The sequence below is a fragment of the Mustela lutreola genome, chromosome 17 (genome assembly GCF_030435805.1).
Source record: "Mustela lutreola isolate mMusLut2 chromosome 17, mMusLut2.pri, whole genome shotgun sequence".
Taxonomy (NCBI): Eukaryota; Metazoa; Chordata; class Mammalia; order Carnivora; family Mustelidae; genus Mustela; species Mustela lutreola.
In genome coordinates, this window is record NC_081306.1 from 20,189,475 (window position 1) to 20,214,711 (window position 25,237).

General features: G+C 48.8%; 1 protein-coding gene across 2 annotated transcripts in view; it reads right to left on the reverse strand.

The window, feature by feature from the left end:
• Positions 1–1,831: 1,831 nt before the first annotated feature.
• DNAJA3 (DnaJ heat shock protein family (Hsp40) member A3) overlaps positions 1,832–25,237 on the reverse strand; it is a 30,772-nt gene continuing 7,366 nt past the window's right edge. The window contains exons 3-12 of one of the 2 annotated variants that reach the window (XM_059154256.1): positions 24,717–24,800; positions 23,767–23,967; positions 22,585–22,737; positions 16,539–16,686; positions 15,177–15,241; positions 13,555–13,683; positions 12,689–12,804; positions 11,753–11,850; positions 3,650–3,765; positions 1,832–3,004 (exon numbers count right to left, since the gene is read on the reverse strand). In XM_059154256.1, coding sequence (XP_059010239.1) covers positions 3,662–3,765; positions 11,753–11,850; positions 12,689–12,804; positions 13,555–13,683; positions 15,177–15,241; positions 16,539–16,686; positions 22,585–22,737; positions 23,767–23,967; positions 24,717–24,800 — 1,098 coding nt within the window. In that variant the 3' untranslated portion in view covers positions 1,832–3,004; positions 3,650–3,661. The remainder of the gene's footprint in view (positions 3,005–3,649; positions 3,766–11,752; positions 11,851–12,688; positions 12,805–13,554; positions 13,684–15,176; positions 15,242–16,538; positions 16,687–22,584; positions 22,738–23,766; positions 23,968–24,716; positions 24,801–25,237) is intronic. The other variant, XM_059154257.1, reaches the window with a different exon arrangement.

Consider the following 25,237-nt stretch of genomic DNA (forward strand, 5'->3'; position numbering starts at 1 on the left):
GTCACTATTGTATGATCCCGTCTACTTGAAATGTGCCAAACAGGCGGATCATAGAGGCAGGAAGTAGATTTGTGCCTGCCAGGGTCTGGGGGATTTTGGGAAATGGGGAGTAACTGCTGCTGATGGACATGGGATTTCTCTTCGGGGTGATGTAATTTCTAAAATTGTGATAGTTGCACAACATTGAACTAAAATCCACTAAACTGTATACTTTCAATGGCTGAATTGTAGAGCACAGGTAATCCCCAAAATGAAGTAACTAAAATCACCACATCAAAGTCGGGATGCCCAGCTTCTCTCCCAAAGCCCCAAAGGATTTGGAAGCACCGGTCTGAACTCCAGTGGCGCCCTCTTGGGTAGAGCTGAAGAGGAGATGTCTCCTTCCAATAGCACAGCCGGTCCAATGCTCCCTGTGGTCTCCAGGCACAAGGAAAGCAGGTAGGGACCCAGTCACTATAAGCTGCTGCCTGGCTCATCACTCCAAATGGATCTAACTTCCGGTGGAAAGGTATGGGCCACCCGGCTGGCTCAGTCGGTAGTGTGTGAGACTCTCGATCTTGGGGGTTTAAGCTCAGGCCCCACCATGGGTGCAGAGATTACTTAAGCATAAGATCTCTGGAGCACCTAGGTGGCTCAGTCAGTTAAGTGTCTGCCTTTGGCTCAGGTCATGATCTCCAGGTTCTGGGATCGAGTCCCACATCAGGCTCCCTGCTCAGCCAGGAGTCTGCTTCTCCCTCTGCCCAACCCCCACTCGTACTGGATCACTCACACTCCTTCTCTCAGATAAATAAATATTCTAAAAATAAAAAATTAAAAAAATATACTTTAAAAATACAGGTTTCCCAGTGCTAAAACACCCCTTCTGCAAAAGCTGTAAGTGGTCTACATAATTCAGTGACAGACCCCAGTGCACAGAAGGGCAGCATGAGGATGGGGCAGTTTCTGGACACCTGGGTAACCAAGAAGCTTGTGGGACTGGACAGAACTGTCATCTTTGAGAAGGGGCTTTCATGAAAGAGAAGCAAGCATTCAAGTCCACCCAATCCCAGCAGAGGCGTGCTGGTGGGTCGGGGCCAGGCTCCAGTGCCCAGGTCAGACTCAGCTATACATGACTGCACGCTACCACCTACTTCTCCACTCCTCTCCTGTGCCCACCAGCTCTTCCCAACCTCTTCACCCAGCCCAGCAAGGGCTCCCATGGCTTCCATGCTCAGCCCAGAACCCTGGGATGGGTCTGAGCTCTGTCTGTGCTCAGGGCCACTCTGGCTGTGCCAGGCATTGGGGCTTTTCTGAGCCTCAGCTGGGAGCCCCGACTAATCAAACTACAATGAGCAAAAAATTTAATGCAAAAAATAAATTAAATAAATAAATAATCAACGTTCTTCAGAAAACAACAGGGGGGAAAATCTAGTGAGGGAGGCAGTGACATGCACATCTTCTCGTGGGCTCCCAAAGAAAAAGTTACACTGAATTTCAGAACATTCACTCCAATCAGCCCACTGTCCCATGGCAAGCTCCCTGCTCTGGGATCTTGGCTGGAGGGTCAGTGCTTGTCAGAGCACCACCAAGCCACCAGTGTGCAGGTGCTCCTGGGCTGGTGGGACTCCGTGAACGAGGCCAGCTAACTCTCCAGCCAGCCCCAGGAAGGCCAGCGGTGATATGGGACAGTCCTGACTGCAGATGGCATACCAGCAACCCCACAGCTAAGTCCCCTGCAGAAAGTAGTCTGAACTCTGAAATTTCAAAGAACAAAGGACCACAATTTATGCTTTAAATATCTTTTGGCAGTAATCTTATTTACATTGATACAGAATCATTTTACATTCTTAGATCAGACAATAATAGATACTTTATTTTAGTAAATTATGAAGGAAAACAAAAAGGAAACTATTCATAAGTTTTCTCCATTAGCCTGTCTTACCACAGTAGGAGGATCTGGAAACACATGGAGCCCGCATATCCTACAAGCTGAGGCTGGGGAACAGTGTGTTTTGCTCTGGCTGGACGGTGAAACCTTCAATTGCTCAGACTGTGCTTTCCTTTTCTGAACAAACATTTCTATAGAAGATGACGACTCTCAGCATTAAATAATTTACACATACTTCTGAAAACAGATGTCAACTGTGTGAGAGGTGAGATCCAAGCCCCTGGCAGCCAGAGGGTCCAGGGCTCTGGGGTAACGGGCCATTAGCCTGCTGGGCCCAGGCTGCAGCTGTGACCACCTTTGGTCCAGCAGAAGGGCAGGAGCCCCACTCGACACCTGGCTTAGAACAACAAAACTCAACAGTTGAGGACGAAAGGCCACCCCACATGGGATGGAAGGAAGGACTCTCCGTCCTAATAAAGATCACAGCCCACATGGTCAGGAATGGCATGTCCAGGGATGACCTTGGTATGTGCCTCCCCAGGCCCCAAAGTGCCCACATTCCAGCTGCTTGGGATCTTTGGGAATTAAAACTCACTCCAGGAAGAGAATAGGACGTCCCTGCTGAAGAGTGGATGATGTACGTGGTGGGGCATGCAGGCCCCAGGTTCCTCAGAAAGACAACCTGGTAGAAAAGAATCATTCCAGAACCTCCCGGAGGTTTGCTGAGAGGGAAATTAATCACTTCATGACTCGGTGCAGCTTAAGGCTTCATTTTTAAGCTGTAAGCATGGCCTTTAATTCTTTAACTAATATCTCCACATTTGATTCCAAATTAGAGTTTTAGCTCTGCAAGAAGTGTCCAGTTGTTTTATTCTGCCTGAGCCAGAAGAGGCCACGTCACCTACCCATGGACAGGGAAGTTCTACCATCCCTTATGTGTGCCACACCTTACTGCTCACAGGTTGTCCCCTGTGACCGTTCCATGGAGACGTGTGTTGTCACATGATTTTGCTGCTGCCAAGGCGGCCCAGGGCCTCTGCAGGCAGGGGCTCAGTGTTGTTGTTCTGGAATCCTTCCGGTGCCCTGGCCATGAGGAGGGGCAGCCGCTCCCGGCCTAGTTTCCAGTGGACCGTTTTCCTAAGCCAAGACACAAATGGTTACGTTTCACCAGCATCCCAGGAGGATGACACCCTGTGGGTGGGCTTCTGTCATCCTTGGGAGGGAGCTGCACCAGGAGTTCCAGCCACCAGGGACCAGAACAAGTAAAAAGTGAGTCCTGAGACATCACAGTGAGCAAGCGTGACTCCTGGCAGCCCCCTGAGGTTTACGTGGCCCTGAGCCTCCCAGGCAGGATGGGCGCTGAGTCAGGAGGCTGGGGAGATCTGAGTTCTAGGCCTGGCTCTGCTGTGACTCGCCCCCTGTGATCGTGGGTAGCCTGGTTCCCACTATTGCGGGACACAGGCCCCCAGAAGCTGGTGAAAGAAGGGCTGTGAGGCAGCCCCCAGTACAACCTCTCCAGGAAGTGGACATGGCAGAGGCCGACTGGGGTGGTCTGGTTCAGCCTGGCGCTGCTGGCTGAGGCTGCCTCCTAGCCCTGATGCCGGCATCTGCACAGACTGGGAGGCCTGCTTCTGATGAGTGCCAGATACACCACAGATACACTAAATCAGCACCTCTTCCAAGGCTGGGAGTGGGGGCAGGGTATGACACTGGTTAAAGCGAGGGAAAACAGGGATTAGTTCACAGGGAAACAAAGGGGAAGAAACCTCAGGGTTTTCCTACCTCAGCTGGGTATCAGTAGGTAAACATTTTCTTAAGTTTGGAAAGGAATCCCTCCTTGTCCTCCCCAGCCTCAGGCCTAGCCTTGCCTCCTGTGGAGCTATCCATGGTCCTGCCACCTGGGCACAAACAGCAGAAAGAACTGGGGTCAAGGGCGCCACTTCCAGGAGTCCCATCCCTGGCCCCGCCTACCCACACCTGACCACCCAGTGGCTAGGCACTCAAGAAGCCACCAACCATCATCTTGAGAGGGGAGGGGACCACTGCCCTGGCCAGGGCAGCCTCGCCTGTCAGATGACTAAAGCAAACCAGCCACCCGGTGCTTCAGTGTATCCCAACTGCTCCTCAGTCACTGGCCCACAACAGGGAAACAAGACACAGAGAGGGACAATGACCAGCTATCTTCATTGTAACAACTGTCACAACTGCCAAGTGCCATGCCTTCCAGGCCAAGACACACAGATTTCTCAGAAGCTCATTTAATCCTTTACAAGAAAATTCCACAGATTAAAAAAAATTAAAAACTCAAAACATGAATACACAGAGAGATTAGGCAGTTTGCTCAAGGTCACAGAGCTGGTGGGTGGGAGAGAGAACGGAGTTCAAACCCAAGCAGTCGGGTCCAGGACCCAGCTCTTAAAAACCTTGCCAATGACCCTTGAAAGGTGAAGAACACATGCCACTACCAACTGACCAGTTTCCACGCTCCATACATGTGCATCTAATGTCTCCAGGACACTCAGGGAGGGGACTTGATGCCTCGTGGAATCCCACAACATGTGCAGTTCTTTTGACCTGTAACGATGGCAGTGGGGAACCCTGTATGTCACTGGGCAAACTCCCTATCAAAAGCATCTAAGCCAGGGGCACCTGGGTGGCTCAGTGGGTTAAAGCCTCTGCCTTCAGCTCAGGTCACGGTCCTGGGATCTTGGGATCAAGCCCTGCATCGGGTGCTCTGCTCAGCGGGGAGCCTGCTTCTTCTCTCTCTCTGCCTACTTCATCTCTGTTGTCAAATAAATAAATAATTTTAAAAACCTTTAAAAAATAAATTAATTCATTTTAAAAAATAAAAATAAAAGCATCTAAGCCAGATGCTCCAGACAAGGGGAAGCTGCTCTGCTCTTTCTCCAGAGCCCAGGCAGAGGCTATAGAGATCAAGGCTACTGCATAAGCTTTTCCTTTTCAAGATCTGCCAGCCAGTAGGCAGGTAGGGTGTGAGTCTGCCATGAGCTAGATGATGCACCGGACAGCATTTTAAACTGCAGGGCAGGGGTGCCTGGGTGGCTCAGTGGGTTAAGCTGCTGCCTTCAGCTCAGGTCATGATCTCAGGGTCCTGGGATCGAGTCCTACATCCGGCTCTCTGCTCAGCAGGGGGCCTGCTTCCCTTCCTCTCTCTCTGTGATCTCTTCCCTTCCTCTCTCCTACTGTGATCTCTCTCTGTCAAATAAATAAATAAAATCTTTAAAAATAATAATAATAAAATAAACTGCAGGGCACGTCATTGATGTGCTAGGACGGATATGCTAAGTACACTGCGTGGCACAGGAAGAAATGGTCATGGTCCCCAAGGTATCAGTCCGGTTACCAGACCCCAAGCAGGGGTGGGTAAAGCCGTCCTAGGGTTCACCCCTCTGGGTAGTCCCATGCACCTGGCATGCTCCCAGAGTGCAGAAAGAGAGCAGTGGCCCCAAACAAGGATGTGCTAACCAAGGTCTGAGCGATCACCAAAGCCAAGGTGGCCGGGACTCCCAGAGTTCCCCCGCGGAGGACCTGGGCACTGAACAATCACCACAGCAGAGGTGCCACTGCCACAGATGACAAGGCCACGTGTGCCTTCCCATAGTCCCTCATGTCCCCATTCTTATATAAAGGCAAAGACCCTCCTAACACAAAGCAACACACAACTCAGAAATTTCCCATCACTCCTGGGTTTCCTCAGACACATGAGAGCAAGACTATTGAATTTCGTAGTGTTCTTGTTACGAGGGCGATAAATCTTTGTGCGTGCGCACGTGTCGCTATGAGTTACAGCTGGTAGAGATTTTATTATGTGGCAAGTACCATGTTACACACTTTCCCTACTTGATCTCATTTGATCATATAAAGACCCCATGAAATAGGTGCTGTTATAGTTCCCAAAAGAGGAAGTGATTTCCTAATCATTTTTTCCAATTCCCAGTCAATAACAGCAGACCAGGGCCATGCATCAGCGGACATCAGAACCCAAACTGTTAGCTACCAGTCATGACAGCACACAGAAACACTCAGACTGCTGTCATCCTCTTCCCCCAACTCTGCTGTTGTCACCTGGAAGGCGAGGAGCAATTATGCCCCATGGCGACAGGCATTTGAGGCATGGTGGCCAAAGTCCCCAGAACAAGCATCTAGTTAACTGGTTAATGATTCACAATAAAAAATAAATAAAATAACAAAACACAGACACAAGCTCTGAAATTCTCACCCCCTACCACCAGGAATACCGTCTCATCTATTTTATTTTTTTAAGATTTTATTGATTTAATAGAGAACGTGCACGTGCACAAGTGAGTGCGCACAAGCAGGGGGAGCTACAGAGGGAGAGGGAGAAGCAGACGCCCCATGCAAAATAGGGAGCCCAACGTGGGACTTGATCCCAGGCTCCCAAGATCATGACTTGAGTCGAAAGCAGACATTTAACCGACCTGCCACCCAGGTCCTTCGTCTCTGTTTTATTTTTTCATTTTTATTTATTTTTGAAGATTTTATTTGTTTGACAGAGACACAGCGAGAGAGAACAAAAGCAGGGGGAGTGGGAGAGGGAGAAGCAGGCTTCCTGCCGAGCAGGGAGCCTGATGCGGGGCTCAGCCCAGGACCCCAAGACCACGACCTGAACTGAAGGCAGATGCCTAATGACTGAGCCACCCAGACGCCCCTCTCATCTCTACTTTAAATTTGGATAAAAGGACTACAGTTTCCTTCAGGAACAAGGTTTACTGGCAGGGGCATCAAAGGATGTAAGCACCAAATTTAAAACTCTGAACCAAATGTCAGGAATAAACTATGCACATAGATGACCAAGTCTATAAACACAGGGCTTCTCTAGCCTGGGGCAGGAGGACGGACGTGTCCTTACAGGATATCCTGGACATTCAGGTGCCTGCTGATCTCAGGACAGGACACAAACAAGGGCACTTGGCTCCAAAGCTTCTGTAAACACAGCCAGTACGTGACTCCTGACATTAGAAGAGGAAATGCCCAAGCTGGAAGCCCACTCCAGCCAAACGGGCATTACACAAGCACCTCTAGTTTATACCTTCAGAAGGGCTGCCCAGCAGTCTAACAGAGGTCCAAGCTGAAGCCACAGGTCTCCTCTCTCCCCAGAGCGGCTTACATTCCCATCCCTCAGAACATCTCCCAACCAATGGTTAGGAAAAGTGAATTCAAATAAACGCAGCCAACATTCACTAAGTGGCCTTGTGCCAGGCGCCATGCAAGGTGCTAGGGGAGACAGAGAACATGCCAGCTTCCTACAGGCAGGGATTCCAGGTCAGGACTGCTTGATGGCTATTTATAAGGTGAGGCCAGGGGAAGAGGAACACCTAATGCTCATCCCATGAATATGTGCCACGCTTTTGGGTCAAATTTTTTTCTCCACATGCACAAAGTCCTAGTGTTATGAGGAAGGTCTGGCACATATCTGGGGTTCAACACTTGCCACCTTCTCCCATCATCTGCAGCTGGCTGAAGGCAGGGACCCTGTCACCCCACATCATTTCTTAACACACAACAAATGCTACACGAACGTTAAGTCTGAAGAAACAGAGGCCAACAGGACTCCAGGACCTGATTTCTAAGGACTGGGTCACCCTACAGGTGGACATGCAGGTCTACAGTCACAGCCTGACTCCCTGAACCGTCTACACACAAAGACTGAGCCCACAAGAAGACCTCTTATTCTATTAAAACGTCTTTCCTTCTTTATCTTCCTGCCTCCGGACTGTGTAAAGGTCAACACTGTCAACTATGTCATCAGAGAAGAGAAACAGCAGGTGGGATACGAGCTCTGAAATTGGTTTCTACACTTACAGTTAAACGTGTGTATGGGTGTTGTCACCAAGAATTAACAATGACCCAGAAACACAAACAATGAGCCATGCTATCTTTAACCCCGAAAGTCATCAGAGCGCCCCGATTCCCTGTGTCCTGTTGCTTAGCCCTGAGTCCTGAGAGTCCCTAAGCACACCACATCTTTCTGGACTTTCTGGTTCACAGACTGGGAAAGAAGTTAGGCTCAGCCATTAAGGATTTCACCAGCTACATCAGGGACCAAAAATAAGCAAGAGAGACTAAATCCCCCTAAAACTTTAGGTCAGTTTTCTATGTAATTGTATCTATCCCAAATGCCTTCTGGGTGCCCCTTTCCTAACAAAAGCAAAGACACCCTGGAATCAGCTTTTATCTGTGATGACTCTCGGCAGTCTCCAAGGACACCCTGACTCCTGTGTAATTGCAGGCCATTAAACAAGTGATCTGAGGGATGCCTAGGCAGCTCAGTCAGTTGAGCATCTGCCTCTGGCTCGGGTCATGACCCCGGCACCCTGGGATCAAGTCCCATATTGTACTCCCTGATCAGGAGGGAGCCTGTTTCTCCTTCTCCCTCTGCCTGCTGCTCCCTCTGCTTGTGCTCTGTCAGATAAATAAATTAAATCTTAAAAACAAAAAAAAGGTGATCTGAGTACACCTTATCTCATGAAACAATGATATCGGAACACAACAGCTTCTAGCACAGCTCAGTTACCTTTTGTTAAAGCTTGAAGTAAGAGATTCAGACTCTACTTAAATAAATGTGACCCACTACTAGTGAAGTTGTCAGGAAATGGGAATTGTATGTAGTGTCATATTTTCACACGAAGACTACACAAGTAATACTCTTCACAGTATAGTGAAGTTGAACCACATCTGGGCAGCAGACTGACAACGTGCTCTTTGAAGTTAATTCCAAGACTTTTAAATCCTATTTAAAAAGTTATGTCAACAAAATCTTAAAAAAAAAGGGAGGGGGCGCCTGGGTGGCTCAGTGGGTTAAAGCCTCTGCCTTCGGCTTGGGTCATGATCCCCCGGGTCCTGGGATCAAGCCCCACATTCAGCTCTCTGCTCAGCAGGGAGCCTGCTTCTTCCACTCTCTCTCTCTGCCTACTTGTGATATGTCTGTCAAATAAATAAATAAAATATTTTAAAAATAAATAAGTAAAAAGTTATGTCTGGGGGCGCCTGGGTGGCTTAGTCAGTAAGCATCTGCCTTCAGCTCAGGTCATGATCTCAGGGTCCCAGGGTCAAGCCCTGCATTAGGCTCTCTGCTCAGCGGAGAATCTGCTTCTCCCTCTGCCTCTGCTGCTCCCCCTGCTTGTGTTCCCTCTCTCTCTCACACACACACTTTCCCTCTCTTTCTCAGTCCCAGATGAATAAAATCTTTTTTAAAAAATTAAAAAAAATAAAAATAGGGGTGCTTGGGTGGCTCAGTGGGTTAAGCTTCTGCCTTGGGCTCAGGTCATGATCTCAGGGTCCTGGGATCAAGCCCCACATCTCTGCTCAGCGGGGAGCCTGCACCCCACCCTGCCTGCCTCTCCGCCTACTTGTGATCTCTCTCTCTGTCAAATAGATAAATAAAGGCCACCTGGGTGGCTCAGTGGGTTAAGCCTCTGCCTTGGGCTCAGGTCATGATCCCAGGGTCCTGGGATTGAGTCCCGCATCGGGCTCTCTGCTCAGCAGGGAGCCTGCTTCCCTTCCTCTCTCTCTGCCTGCCTCTCTGCCTACTTGTAATCTCTGTCAAATAAATAAATAAAATCTTAAAAAAAAGAAAAAAACAAATAGATAAATAAAATCTTTAAAAAAAATAAGTAAAGGGGCGCCTGGGTGGCTCAGTGGGTTAAGCCGCTGCCTTCGGCTCGGGTCATGATCTCAGAGTCCTGGGATCGAGTCCCGCATCGGGCTCTCTGCTCAGCAGGGAGCCTGCTTCCCTCTCTCTCTCTCTCTGTCTGCCTCTCCATCTACTTGTGATTTCTCTGTCAAATAAATAAATAAAATCTTTAAAAAAAAAAAATAAGTAAATAAAAATTTTTTTTAATATTTTATTTATTTATTTGACAGTGAGAGATCACAAGTAGGCAGAGAGGCGGGCAGAGAGAGAGGAAGAGAAGCAGGCTACCTGCTGAGCAGAAAGCCCGATGTGGGGCTTGATCCCAGGACCCTGAGATCATGACCTGAACCGAAGGCAGCGGCTTAACCCACTGAGCCACCCAGGCGCCCCAAATTTTAAAAAATTTTTTTAGGGGCGCCTGGGTGGCTCAATGGGTTAAAGCCTCTGCTTTCGGCTCAGGTCATGATCCCAGAGTCCTGGGATCAAATCCCGCATCGGGCTCTCTGCTCAGCAGGGAGCCTGCTTCCCCCTCTCTCTCTGCCTGCCTCTCTGCCTACTTGTGATCTCTGTCTGTCAGATAAATAAATAAAATCTTTAAAAAAAAAAAAAATTTTTTTTTAAATCGTGTCTGGGAGCCAAACTTCCCACTGGAATACAACTCTGAAATGACAATGAAAGTGAGTAGGAAAGGAAAAATAATTTGGCACACCTATTTCACTTTATAAACAACTGTCAGAAAGTTATTGAATGCATATATTAAAGTTAAATTATGCTCAGTAAAATTATGTCAATAAAAATTTAAAAGGAGGAACTGGCAAAGTGTCTGGCGCACGAGGTTCCCAATAAAGCCTGGCTGGACAAGGGGAAAGGGAACTCGCTATCCAGACAAGGAACAACTATGAAAATCATGAGGCTCAGAAGGACTCTCGTAAGCTGACTGTATGACCAACTCTCAATTTAAACCACCAGAAAGAACTTTTTTTTTTTTTTTTTTTTTAAAGATTTTATTTATTTATTTGTCAGAGAGAGTGAGTGAGAGTGAGCACAGGCAGACAGAGTGGAAGGAAGAGTCAGAGGGAGAAGCAGGCTCCCTGCGGAGCAAGGAGCCCGATGTGGGACTCAATCCCAGGACGCTGGGATCATGACCTGAGCCGAAGGCAGCTGCTTAACCAACTGAGCCACCCAGGCGTCCCCAGAAAGAACTTTTTATAAAAACACCGACACCATGTGGGCTCACTCAGGCAGATGTCAAGTTCCCCGTAGGTGGGGAGAGGAGGAAAGCTAGGGTATTTGCAGAGCAAGACTCCCATGCTAAGTAACCGGGACGGCTTGAGGAGCACAACCAGAACTACACAGAAGAGCTACTCTCCCTTCTCTTTACTTCAAGGGATGTAACAAGAATATAAAAGTCCAGGCACCAAACCATTCCATCTGGTCAGGCTACAGACAGGATCTGTGATGGCTCCTTCTGTGCAGAGGACTAGGTCCCCTGGACTCCACGCACACCTCAACAAAGTCCATGCAGAGCCCTTGCCTCTGGGACCACCACCCCTGGCTCCCAGGCCAAGTCCTCCAGCTCGCTGGGAACTCCCATCACCTGCTCCCGGGGCCCATTCAGGCTCTGAGGACATGGGCAGGGGCGTCCAGGACCCAGACAAAAACACAACGAGGCAGCGAGGAGGAAGCGCAGGTGGCTGAAGCCAGAGCACCCACATGGCCTGTCCCCATGTTCTGCACAGACAGCAGAACACCGGAGCTCCGGGTACGTGAGGCATCTGCTCATGGCCACAGGAGTTCAGAGTCAGACCTGCTGTGCTCACGCAGACCTGCAGCCACGTGACTGGCTTTTTTACTGAGGTCTCAGCGAGCGGTTCGGGGTCCATCTTCTCCTTCAGCTGCTACAAGGAGTGTCACGTAGGGTTATGCCCAAGTCACAGGGCAAGTGGCAGAACCACGGATAGAACTCAGAAGAGCAGCTCTCGGAGACACACAGCTGCTCTCCGGCAGGAGGTATGCTGAGCTCCTGACCTCAGCGCACACAGGCCAAGTTAGGGCGGGGCCTTATTGGGAGCAAGGCTGGCACTCAGCTCTTCCTAGCTCACAGCTCCCCTCACTTTACCGTGCTTCCGCAAGTGAAAACCCCAACATGCTTCTGATCCTGTGTCCTCCAACGACTGAGAGGACTTCCATACGTCGCCATGCCGCCTTACCTGTGCTGGTGTTGGTGACACCATTCACTGTCCCCTCCACGTCGGTCTCATCCTCGGCGTAGCTCAGGATCAAGCTCTGCTGCCGGCTTGTTAGTCTCCTGTGGACCAAACACAGTGGAGTGTTTCCTCGAGGCAGCCCTTTAAATGATGGTCTTGGCCAGTTCCATGTCAGCATGTGGGAAATGTGGGGCCCCCAATCTAGGCAGGGGCACACACCTTGAACCTGAGAGCCACACCCTCGAAGATTCGATCAAGAAAATGGAAACTACCACGCTCACCATGGCAAGCGCCCCATCAGCTATCGAACTACCAAATGGCTGTGGTACATCTGAAAACTAACACAACGTTAAGGAAGAAAATCTCTTAAAATACCCTAAGCTGCTTTTAAACAGCGGACAATACCAAATAGTTTACTTAAAAGGGGCGGGGTGGGGAGGAGGGTCTTACAATCTTCTCACATAGGAAGTTAACTAACTAAAAGGTGTGCCGGAGAGCCGAGAGCAGGTCTTCCCCAGTGGGGTGGGATGCCACAGCACTGTGCCCGGCTCTCCTCCCAGAGGACACAGATGTCAGCAACATGATCCAGTTACAGATCTGCCTCTCCAGCAGACCCCCGTACCCTGAGAGCAGTAATAATAAAATCAATAGCAGCTACAGCCACGTCTGCCTGATGTGTTACTCAATTTTCCAGCAGCTAAGGAGGTCAACTTTTTTTTTATTATGCCTACTTTGCTAGGGGGACCTAGGGCCGGACACACCTGACTAGAGGGAGGAAGAAGCCCCAGCCTGAAGCCTCAGTGCTCACAGCAGCAGACAGCAGGCCCAGGCTGGGGCTCAGCACAGGGCCTGGCTGGGAAAAAGCCCTCAACCCGCCCCTGCTGGGTGGGAAAGGTGGGGAGATCGGGAGGACCTCACCATGGCTACGTGGGCACGCACTTGGGAACTCTTATCTTGATGTGAATGTAGTGATCTCCGTAGCCGTAGCTGTTAATCCGGGGGATGCCCTTCCCACTCATCCGAATCTTCTGGTCTGTCTGAATCCCAGGAGGGATCTACATAGAAAGGAAAGCCGTGGTTTGCCAGTTGCTTGAATGGGAAATCTTTCAAGACACAAAGACTTGGGACGCCTGGGTGGCTCAGTTGGTTAAGCAGCTGCCTTCGGCTCAGGTCATGATCCCAGGTTCCTGGGATCGAGTCCCACATCGGGCTCCTTGCACAGCAGGGAGCCTGCTTCTCCCTCTGCCTCTGCCTGCCTCTTTGTCTGCCTGTGCTCGCTCTCTCTCCCTCTGTGTCTGGCAAATAAATAAATAAAAATCTTTAAAAAAAAAAAATTCCTGGTTTAAAAAAAAAAAAAAAAAGACACAAAGACTTACTCCTAGGAAAGAACTGCCATTCAGGTTCCTAGACAACCACATGGAAACTGGCTACTGGGGTCTGTCCTGAGCACAGCTTGTGATGGGGGCTTGCCAGCAGGCGAGGCCACAAGGAGTGAGGGAACACAGAGAGCAAGAGCGGGGAGGAGGCAAAACCAACAGAGGGGCACAGTGCTGAGGCTGGTGCCTGATGCCCACAGAGGAGCGGATGCAAGCCAGGAACTGCCTTCCAGGGCCACTCCACAGTCAAGGCCCACAGTCTATGATTCGAACCCAAGCAATGGCCTGAGCCTCCTGCTGCCTCCCCCAGACCTCATCTCTGAGTCCTCAACATGCTGCTTGCTCACAGGTGCTGCCACTTCTCAGCCATTTCAGAAAACAAGAGACCAGTGAAGCACAAGACTGGCAAAGACATCCCCGCCCTCTTACCGTCACAGTAATCGTCTCGTACAGGCCCTGCGCTCTGGCTGTCCCTCCAAGAAGAGCCTGAGCTATGGAAATAAAGAGGTCGGAGTGGATGTCTGCACCGTCCCTCCGGAACACAGGGCTTTTCTGCACCTAGGACCAAACACGGGAGATGCGGTCATACTTGGAGAACTCCCCCACGGAGACGGGACAACAGCCCCACATCCCAGCTGCCTGGACACAGGCCCTGACGTGCGCTCCGGTGACGCTTCTTCTCTGTGAGGAGCAGAGGACAGAGGACAGAATGTACTTCCTCCGGAGCACAGTGCGACCCCAGGCTCCGGGAGTTACATCAGATTTGTTTCTGTGCTGCAACGCCAGCATGTCAGTCTCAGATGAAGTCGTGCAATCGACCAATAAAAAAGTAAAATTGGCTTTTTGAACATTAACAAAAAATATCTTACTCTCCTAGAAAGTTTAAAGAAAGAAAGACTAGTACACCTACAAAAGCCAAGCAGTTTATCTTTCAAACAGTCATTTGGTACAAACTATCCTCAAGACAGACAAGGCAGCACTGTCTTTATAAGCACTCTGACTTTATAAGCACTTTCGGGTGTCAAAGACGCTCCCTGCCTTGCAGCCAGGTCTCCTCTCTGTGCTCGTCTCTTACCACAGGGGAGCAGAGTCTGGAACCCCGATGAAGCCCGTCGTAGAGCTTGGCTTCCAGGAGGCCACCTTTGTGGGTCTCCTGGTCTAGCAGTTCACCCTTTATGGTATTTTTCCTCTTTGCTTTAAATTATGAAATATTTCACACACATATGAACAGACGAAACTAAATAACATCACACACATGGTGCCCACAACCCAGCAGCACTAACAAGCCCCCGGCCCTTCCCCCCTCCGGAGTGACCACCACGATGAAGGCAGCAGTGACCGTTCCTACATACGTACACATGTCCCCAAATAACACACAGCACCATCTCACGTGTAAACTGTTTACCGTCTCCCTCCCTGCCTCTGCTGGGAATCCGCTTTCTTTCCCTCACTGGTAACTGAGAAGTCTCAAGATGTGTCGTGCTGACACCTGAGGCTCTGGTTTCTTCCTCTGGCTGCTCGGAGGCACGCCAGCCCCCAGGGGGGTACACTCGGCCACTTTCCTCTCTAGGGGCAGCAGGCTGTTGTCAGAGTCTTGCTGGGAGGAGGAAGGAGTCTTGCATGCAGTCTGCGCGGCCGTCCTCAGACGTGCACCTGGCGGGGCTGCGGAGACAGGGCGCTATCCCCCTCACCATCCCCTCGTTCCAGAAACCTGGGTCTGCCCCTGCACCTGGTATGTAGAGCTGTGCCTCTGGCACTTACTATCCCCACACACAATTCAACACATAAATAAAAACACAAGAAGACGTGTTCTGTATTTTCATGTGTCCTATGTCTCCAACCGAATCTTGAGGTAACTTTGTCCAACCCTACCACAAAGGTTTGACATGATGCATGTTTAACCACGCCACTGAGATGGCCACTGCTGCCCTCAGAAATGGAGATGGCCAGACACGCTTCCATGAAGCACCAGCCTCTCCCCAGCCGGGCCAGGCCGCACCCACGCCCAGCGGGAGAGGGCCAGGGAGAAGCTGTGCGGGCAGAGCACCTACCCTGAATGTGACGAAAATTTCCCGTTTTCCTACAGGCATCCGCACGGTCTGGCCATCCTCAACTCCTGAAAGAAGAACAGAAGCTCAAAAGGGAAGAGTTATCTTGGGACCTCCCAAGGAATTTTCTGCCCTAGATCCATTTACAAACCCCTGACTTCCTCACCCATGCCTGTTAGTGAGGAGCTACACAATTACCCACAGCACATCCAACGACTGTGACTTCTTACAGGTGCAAATATAGCAAGTGATGAGCAAACAAGAGCACCGTCTACTCATTTACCCACGTCACGGACCCTGGCTCCTACCCGTCTGTGTAGGAGCCCAGTGAATGCAGAGTCTAATAGGGGGCACAGCTATCAACCAAACTAACGCTAACAAATGCATCATTACAAAGAGGTCACGTTCTTAGAGGAAAAGACAAAGGACATCTAAGGAACAGGGAGAGCTCCAGAAGGCTGCCCCCGGGAAAGCAACACTCAGGCTAGGAGTTCCGGGAGGAGAGTCAGCCTGCTGAAAAGAAGGGGGAAAGTGAGCTTCGGACACACGGAGTGGTACGCCAAGGCTCTGTCCTGGAAGGCATCACAGCCTGTTCACGGAGCTACGTGAAAGGGGCACCTTGGCGGCTCAGTTGTTAAGCATCTGCCTTCAGCTTGGGTCATGATCCCAGGGTCCTGGGATCGAGCCCTGCATTGGGCTCCCTGCTCAATGGAGAACCTGCTTCTCCCTCTCCCACTCCCCCTGCTTGTGTTCTCTCTCTTGCTGTCTCTCTGTCAAATAAATAAATAAAACTACAAAACAAAACAAAACAAAACAAACCGTCCCTTTGGGAAAAAAAAAAAAAAAAAAGAACAAAAAAGGAGCTATGTGAAAATCAGAAGGCCGCAGGGCAGGCAGCCAGGGAAGACTAAGGCAGACACCGGCAGGGGCTGAGACTGGAGACATTCCCCACCCCAAAAGTCACAGCGCGCTCTGCAGGGCGAGTGATAAGATCACCCCACCACGCAGAAAACCTGCCCCGGGAGAAAGAGACAGGTGGGGAGAGCAGTCACAGGCTGCCGCTGGAGGCCGGAGGGAGGAGTGGCGGTGCAGACTGGGCTGGCAGAGGGGACAAGGCTGGCCTCGTCGACTGAAGAGGAGCCCCACACAGGAGCAGAGCAGGCATGTCTGGTCCCTTCTGCCCAACATGGCATGCAAGTGTAGTCTGTAAGCCTGACCAATGCAAAGACAAAAACTCAAGGAGATTCTAGTCCCCCCTCCAGTCTGGGGCCGTAGGCCCTTAACCACAGCTTCAAGAGCCCATCACAAGGAAACAAAGGCCTCAGCTCTCCCAGCCCCCAGTGCGTAGGGGACCCCAGGACCAACCGGCAGGCACGGGGATCACCACTTTCTTCTTCTGCTTGGCTTGTCCTGCTCCTCTGCACACCACACAAGGAGTTGTGATGATGGAGCCTCGGCCCCCACATCTCCGACAGGTGGAGCGCATCACAAAAGGGCCTGTATTTATGGTTTCCTGATAAAGAGAAGAAAAACGGAACCCCTAAGCACACAGGTTAATTCTAACAGCCAAGCCTCTGGGGATACAATGTACACCAGAGAAAGGTCTCACTGAAGACTCCCGTTCTGTGTGAACACACTAAAACATGCCATCCACGAGTATAGGGGCAGGGGCTCACAATACCTAGTCTGATCTTCTGGAACATGCTGACTTCTCAACACCAAATCACCAAGCTGATTATTTAGGCCTGGAAAATGAGACAGTGCCTCTCTGCAGAGGTTCCTGAAACCCCAGGGAGCTGAGCAAACACATCTTAAAAAGAGCACGGCCCCCGGGCGCCCGAGTGGCTCAGTGGGTTAACCGTCTGCCTTCGGCTCAGGTCATGATCCCAGGGTCTCTGCTCCCCCAGGAGTCTGCTTCTCCCTCCCACTGCTCTCTCTCTCCCTCTTAAATAAATAAAAATCTTTCTTTTTAAACCAATTTTTTTTTTAAAGATTTTATTTATTTATTTGTCAGAGAGAGAGCGAGCGAGAGGGAGCACAGGCAGACAGAGTGGAAGGCAGAGTCAGAGGGAGAAGCAGGCTCCCTGCAGAGCAAGGAGCCCGATGTGGGACTCGATCCTAGGACGCTGGGATCATGACCTGAGCCAAAGGCAGCTGCTTAACCAACTGAGCCACCCAGGCGTCCCTAAATAAATAAAAATCTTAAAAAAAAAACCCCAAACTTATATTTCAAAGCACAGAAGAAACCCTCTACACATATATCCTTCTGTTCTGATGCTTTTTTTGTTGTTGTTGTTCTGATGCTTCTAATCTATAAGAAAGATCCCCAAAGGTGGAATTGCTAGGACAAATAATTATTATATTTAAATTTTTAAAATTTAAAATCTATTATATTTAAAAGTTTATGTGTTAGAGACTCTGGACTCCAGGAAACAAAGTAAGGGGTACAGAAGGGAGGTGGGTGGGGGAGGTGGGGGAGACGGGGTAGCCCGGAGATGGGTATTAAGGAGGGTACGTGATGTGATGAGCATTGGCTGTTACACACAACTAACAAACTGCTGAACACCGCATCAAAAATTAGTGACGTCCTGCATGTTGGTTAACTGAACATGATTAAAAAAAACTGTTACATTTACTTGCACACAGTACCAAATTCTAAAGTAAGAAACGGAGGAGCAGTGAACAGTTAAGTGTCCCCCCCACCCCTGTCCCCTAGGTGTTTCAGGCGCCTTCTCAGAGGCTCAGCCATGGTGACATGCTTCTGCAGCCTGCTTTATCCAGACACATGTATTTCCAGCCATCTGTGTGAGCACCAGGGGCCTGCAGTTCCCCCAAGGCAGTACTATGCACACCGCACTGTAGGTGTAGGGTTTGCTTCCGTTTTTACAATTCAATGATCTCAGAAGGCACTTCACAGCAGCACACAGTATCCCGTGACCGGGATGCACCACGGTATCTCAGGCCACTCGCTCCTGGTGGGTCACTGAGCCTTCAGTACTATACACAAGGCTGCAGGGGACACCCTGTACACACGCTGCACCCCGAGTGTGGGGTGTAAGCCAGCTCCCCACAAAGTGCATGCACGAGGGTCTGACGGTTCCTGCAGCGAACACTCCCACAAGCCAGAGAGCTGTCAGGGTGCGCTCAGGTCCCACAGGCCTGCTGGCACGGACTGGGCCCATCTTTGAAACGCCTGCCCTCTGGGGGATGAGCCAAGAGCATCTTCCGGTTTCTACCTGCAGGTCCTCGACTGCCGCTGAGACATGGTCACCAGCCACCCACCCGCCATCTCCTCTACAATTCACCTTACCCAGTTTTCCTGATGATCTGCTGGTCTTTCCCCTGTTATTGTGAAGGAGCTCTTTACATATTGGGAACCCTAGTCCCTTAGCACACGTGTCACAAATATTTTTTCCTAGTCTCAAGCATCATGTTTTTAGAGAAATACACTTTGGCTTTATTACCTTATCTCTATCTCCTCAGAAAAAAATTTTTTTAAAAAAATGACAGCAGTTCAGAGCATTGGAGAAAGGACCTTCGAAGTGAGAGGCCATTGGGAACAATCAATGGAAACTATCTGTAACAAGTGGCAGCAGCTCAGTGTAGCCCCAGGAATGTACATGCTCCCCAAGAGCGCCCTCTGGAGGACTGTCCACGTATCTGCACACCGAGCTATAAGTCCAGCCCTTTTCTCAACAGGAGGATTTGCAGATAAAACTTTGGGTACACCATCATTGGTCTCTTAACTGGCCATCAAAAATAATGTTCAGAAATACTCAAAGACATGGAAAAATACTTGCAGCACATGAGAAGTGAGGAAAAACTGCACGTATGAGCCTCAACTGTTGAAATTACATACATACAAGAAAAACCATTCAAAACAATATGACAAACTAGAAAATACACGATTCAGATTAGTGACGAATGACTAATTGACTTCATTTATGAAGAGTTTCTACAAATGCCTCAGAATAAGACCAATTACCCCACAGTGAGAAGGCAAAAAGGCTGAAGGGCCATACAGGAAAACTGACCCTCAAATCCTCAAGATGTTCAACCTCACACATGACAGATGCAAGCTGAACATGAGAAATGGCGTTAGGTGACAGTACTCAGTGTACGTAGCAGCACAAGACCAGTAGGGGCCTGGCGAGGTAAGAGACAGCACATCTGTGAAGGAGCCGCTGTGGCCACGCAGCCTGGGACAGCTATGTACACAGAGTGTTTGCCAAATATACCAAGAAGCAGAAACAGAATAAATACTGAGATACAAACAAAGCTAACTGTATTACAGTTCGTTTAAGAAACCATGCACATGCATGCACACATCCAGGAGGACAGGGGATGCTTCTGGGGAGTGGAAACATAATGGCTGATAGCAGAGAATGGGAGAGACACTTATTTTGCACTATTTACCAATTGCACCCACTAACTTTTTTATTTTTAAAGGTTTTATTTATTTGACAGACAGAGATCACAAGTAGGCAGAGAAGTAGGCAGAGAGAAAGGAGGAAGCAGGCTCCCTGCTGAGCAGAGAGCCCAATGCAGGGCTCGATCCCAGGACCCCAAGATCATGACCCAAGCCAAAGACAGAGACAGAGACTTTAACCCTTGGAGCCACCCAGGCGCCCCTGTACCCACTAACTTTTTAATAATCTGCATATATTACCCATTCACAAACATATGAAACAAAAATGAAGTTTCTTTTCTTTTAAGATTTATTTTAAATAAATTTTTTTTAAAGTTTTTTTTATTTGAGAGACAGCAAGAGCAAGTGAGAGAGCATGAGCAGTGGGGAGGGGCAGATGGAGAAGCAGGCTCTCCACTGAGCAGGGAACCCGATGCAGGGCTCAATCCCAGGACGCTGGGATCATGACTTGAGCTGAAGGCAGACGCTTAACTGACTGAACCAACCAGGGGCCCCAAGATATATCTATGTTAGGGAGAGAGGGAGTGGGTGCACATGCATGTGCAAGTGGGGGAGGGGCAGAGGGAGAGAATCTCAAGCAGAGTGCCCCCCCATCCCTGAGCACGGAGCCCAATGTGGGGCTCAATCGCAGGGCTCTGAGCCTATGGTCTGCCCCGAAATCAACATTCAGATGCCCAACTAAGCCACCCAGGTGTCCCCAAAAATGATGCTCCTAATCAACAACTGCACAAACACAAACTTAAAATGTTAGAGTGATGAGATTATCAGGGACTTCTACTTCTAAGAACTTTTCTGCCCTCAAAGGCAACTTCTATGTCACACCAGCAGACACACACAATGACTGATTTTAAAGGAGGGTGGTAGACAACTTCTCAATCCCCTCCAACAGGAATCCAGCTTAATGGAGTACAAACATGATCGATGAAAATCTAAGTACAGTTAAATATACAGAGATATAATCATGGCGAAGGAGGAGAAAAGAACTGACCCAAATAACTTTTGAGCACAGTATTTTAACCATACGCATTAAATCAAAAGATGAAAAGAACTCTAAATGGCAAATACCAATAACTAGGGCTATTTTGCACAGTGGTCTGAGTAGTAATTCTAAACTCCTTTCTCCGTTACAGGCTTGAGCAAATGAGTAAGTATACTGAGGATAATCAAAGCCAGATTTTTCTTTATCAGAAAAAAGCTTCAAGTACGGACAGGCAGAAAACTAGATGAACCCTGTGGTGTTGGGCTGGACATGGAATTACCAGGTTTGAATTCACTGGTTTGTCAGAGTGATGGTGGGTGGCAGGATAGGTGTGTACCTGTGTGTGTACAGTTCTACCTATAATGTGAATATAATATGGAAGGAGGTACAGATAGGAGTATAGCACACACGCACATGCGCACACACACACACACACGTTTAGCCTGGCCTTGTCTGCGGGAGTGTGGAGAAGCAGTGAACCCCCAGACACATGTGCACACCTAGAGCACAAATCTTGGCTTCTAAATCCCAGGAGACACTAGAAGCAACCAGGACCCCCCGGAGAAATGACTGCTCAAGGGTGTGGCAGGAAAAGCACAAGGTGAGTCTAGAATATCTGTTATAGGAAGTACTCAAAGAATGAGGAGGGACCTGTCCCAGCTGGAAGGGATTCCACAGGCCAAGTCAAGAACAGTTTGAATATCGAAGGCAGAAATTAAACCGATTACAGCCCGGTGAATAAAATAAGAATACCTGAGTTTATACTACTATAAATGAATGATAAATACATAAATGGAGAATAGAAAGTTCTTCCTTTCAGGAGAATGACAACTAAGAAACACAGAGGGATGCTGGGATCAGAAAATCACCATCTTGCGACCGTTCCAGTAATAATGAATTGGCAAGAATGATCAATGGATGCCGCAACTACCAGGTCAAAGTCTGATCAGGAACGGACATTTACAGAGTGTTAGGGTGCCGCACCACGGCTTCCTCATTAACTTCAAAGGGAATATTAGTAACTTTACAGTGAAGAAACCTAGTGGACACTACCTTAACTAACTACCAGTGATCAAATGTCACATTACCACGAAGAGGACAAATGGACACCTATGACTCCTGACATGGCCCACCGGAAAGGGATGTGGTGTTTCATCAAAAACATGTAATCTAAAAAACAAACAAACAAACAAACAAACATGTAATCTGGGGGCGCCTGGGTGGCTCAGTGGGTTAAAGCCTCTGCCTTCGGATCAGGTCATGATCCCAGGGTCCTGGGATCTAGCCCTGCATCAGGCTCTCTGCTCAGCGGGAAGCCTGCTTCCTCCTCTCTCTCTGCCTACTTGTGATCTCTGTCAAATAAATAAATAAAATATTTAAAAAAAGAAAAGAAAAGAAAATATATACCACAGATGACAAAGCAAATGAGACAGAATGCTGACAATTGGTGATCCAGGTAAGGAATAATGGAGTGACTCTCTATACGGTTCTGTAAGTTTGTATTATAAAAAATAATTTATCAGGGCATATGGGTGGCTCAGCCATTAAGCATCTGCCTTTGGCTCAGTCATGATCCCGGGGTCCTGTAATGGAGCCCGCATCAGGCCCCTTGCTCAGAGAGGAAGCCTGCTTCTCCCTCTGCCTGCTGCCCCTGCTTGATGCTCTCTCTCTCTCTCAAATAAATAAAATCTTTTAAAAAAAGATGATAAAATGATGATGCTTCAAACAAAATTTAAACCTCCCTCCCTACACCATGGTTTCAAATTACCAAAACATCCCCAAATGTATTTTCAGAGAAGATAGCCCACTGACCAAGCCAGAGCACTCAGGGGAAAAGAAGAAGGTTTCAGATCAAACAGTCCCACCAAGTTAGGGACTCTCAGATCACTAAGTACTGCCCAATAACTGTCCCTGGGATGGCGGGATGGCGAGGAAGAGAGTGGGTGGGACAGAGGTAGGAGGCCCCTAGGAAGGAGCAGGATGGGGCCAGGATGGGCTCTTACCATGCCGGAGCCCCCGCAGTAGTGGCAGCTCTGCATCTTGGTGCCAGGCTCATTCCCCTTGCCGTCACACCGCTCACAGGTGTCAGTGATATTCACGGTGAACTCCTTGTTGACCCCCTTGGCCGCCTGATTGAACGTCAACTCCATGATGTACTAAAGAAATCAGAGGACAACCTAACATCTTTCTTCTGATAATCACCAACATGACCCTCCACTTTAAAAATAAAGAAGGGCAACGGTCAGCAGTTTCTAGTTCCTTTAGTTTTTCTTTTAAAGCAGCTTCACATTTACAGAACTGAGAAGGAGGTACAGAGGTCCCACACACACCCCCAGCCGGCCCCACACATGCATAGCCTCACCCATCATCAGGATCATTCACCAGAATATACATTTTTTTAAATCAAGACAAATCTTAATCATCCGAGGCCCATAGTTAACATTAGGGTCCACCGTTGGTGGTGCATCTCCTATAGGTCTGAACAGACGTCCACTGCTATAAAACCAGAGTACTCGCACTGAACGTGAAATTCCACTAAAAACCCTCTGTGTTGCCCTGCTCACCTCTTTACCCAGCTACTCTACCTTTTAACTATTCTACTCACCTATACTTGGCCTAGTAAGAATGGATGGGACTCAAGTGATTCTGCCCTACTCCTCAGGATTTTTAAAAGGGAATATTTGTTTTAAGTGAAAATGTACTTTTCAACAAACTGTTCACATGTAATATTTGGACACAGTCCTTACAGACAACTGGAAAGATCCAAAATCACAACCTAAGTCATAAAACATCCTCCCTCTCTTCAACTCTGATCATGTCTTACTAGGACATAAATACGCCATGGGTCTCCCTATGGGACTGAGTTCTACTAGAATAATGTAGCAGGCCTTTGAGATAAAACACTTACACCCTAGTCATGGACCCTGAGATCCTCAGCCTTAGGCTGCCCAATTAAGCAGCTCTAAGAATGTCGTTAAAATGGATGCACACATATTACCTACGGGATTTTACTTAAACAGGAGAATGATTTCCTATGAAAACAACAGCCTCCAGATCCTTCTGTGGAAGGTGCTGTGCCATTTATTTATTTATTAAGAGAAAATGCAACTGATCAAATCTGTTTGCCTCACGCCGAGCAGCTAAAATGTGAGGGAGTGATTTTTCAAGTGATTTTTCAAGCTTACCTCCTGAGGCTGAGTGAAGACACTCTGGAAATCTCCAAAAGAAGATGACGAGAATTCACCAAAGATCTTCCTGAAGAGCTCCTCTGGGTCAACAGTGGGGCCTCCCTTCCAGTAGCTCTGTCCGGAGCTGCCGGCCCCAGGATCGAAGCCAGTCGAGCCGTATGCATCATACTGCTTCCTCTTCACTTCATCGCTCAGCACCTACCAGAAAGGCCCAGCAGTCAGGCCTTCCCGAGTCTCCCAAAGCCCAGAGCACAGAGAAGAGTGCATGCCAATTACAGATAAGGGGATTTCAGCAACATCAAATCTCTTGGTTTTGACAAATGTACTGTGGTCATGCAAAAGAATGTTTTTGTTCTTAAAAAACACACACTGGGAAACTGAAGAAGAGATGTTTGTGACTTGCTCCCCAATAGCTGATGTGATGCATGCACACGCGTGCGCACATACACACATACACAAAGAGCAGATACACAATACTTCACACAGCCTGAACCCCTCAGGCGCTCCAAGTCTGGGGAGAAGGTCCCTCTGGAATGGCTCAGCAGTAGTCCACAAGTCAGTGCTTCATCCCTCTGATTACATTTCAAATTCCTTAAGGGATGCCTTCTACTTTTACCATCCCCACCAGCCCCACGAGACAGTGATGCCCTAAGTAAGGGGGTCATCCAGTGTGTGGGATTAATTAATCGTACCAGGAGCGCCTAGAGCGGGCTACAAAGCCAGGCGACCTGGGAGCTCTGTTAATACAGATTATTAGATCCTGTTTTCTACGAGATGTCAAGCGGGATCTAGCGGGAGGCCAGGGGATCTTCACAGAGGTAATCTGGTGTGGGGAATGCAGCCTTCACACGGGACCTCACGACACGTCAGGCCACCCTGTGCTGCACACTCAGAACCATACAAGCGGCTGAATGATGGCAGCTGCACACACAGGAAGGTTGAGTTACCTCGTAGGCTTCTGCCAGCTGGGAGAACTTCTCCTTGGCTTTGGGATCATCCTTATTTGTGTCTGGGTGGTATTTCTTGGCCAGCTAAGGGAGGAAACAGTAAATTACTATGGACACGAGATGATGACCAACACTGGAACCCAAGTGACAGTGCCAATCTCACCTCCTTTACAGCAGTTGTTTAAGATTTTGTGACCCACAGCAATTCTGAAAACAAGGCTTAAGACTTTAAAATAAACCTGCCTCTTCAAATCTGAAGCATAAACACGTTTGTTGTTCAACCACAACAAATACCTATCAAAAATAACAACCGATCCTTTCAACTGGGGCACCTTTACGAAAGCAGCGGAGAAACGGTGTGTCTGACACACTGCCATCTACAGAAGAGGAGCAGAAACTATGTACCAGCTGATCAGCTCTTCTAGCTGAACACTAATGAGCTGGAGACGCCGACTGCAACAAGGAGGGTGTAAATAAACGGGAAGGAGGGAGACTTTCCACTGTATACTCCTCTGTGCTTT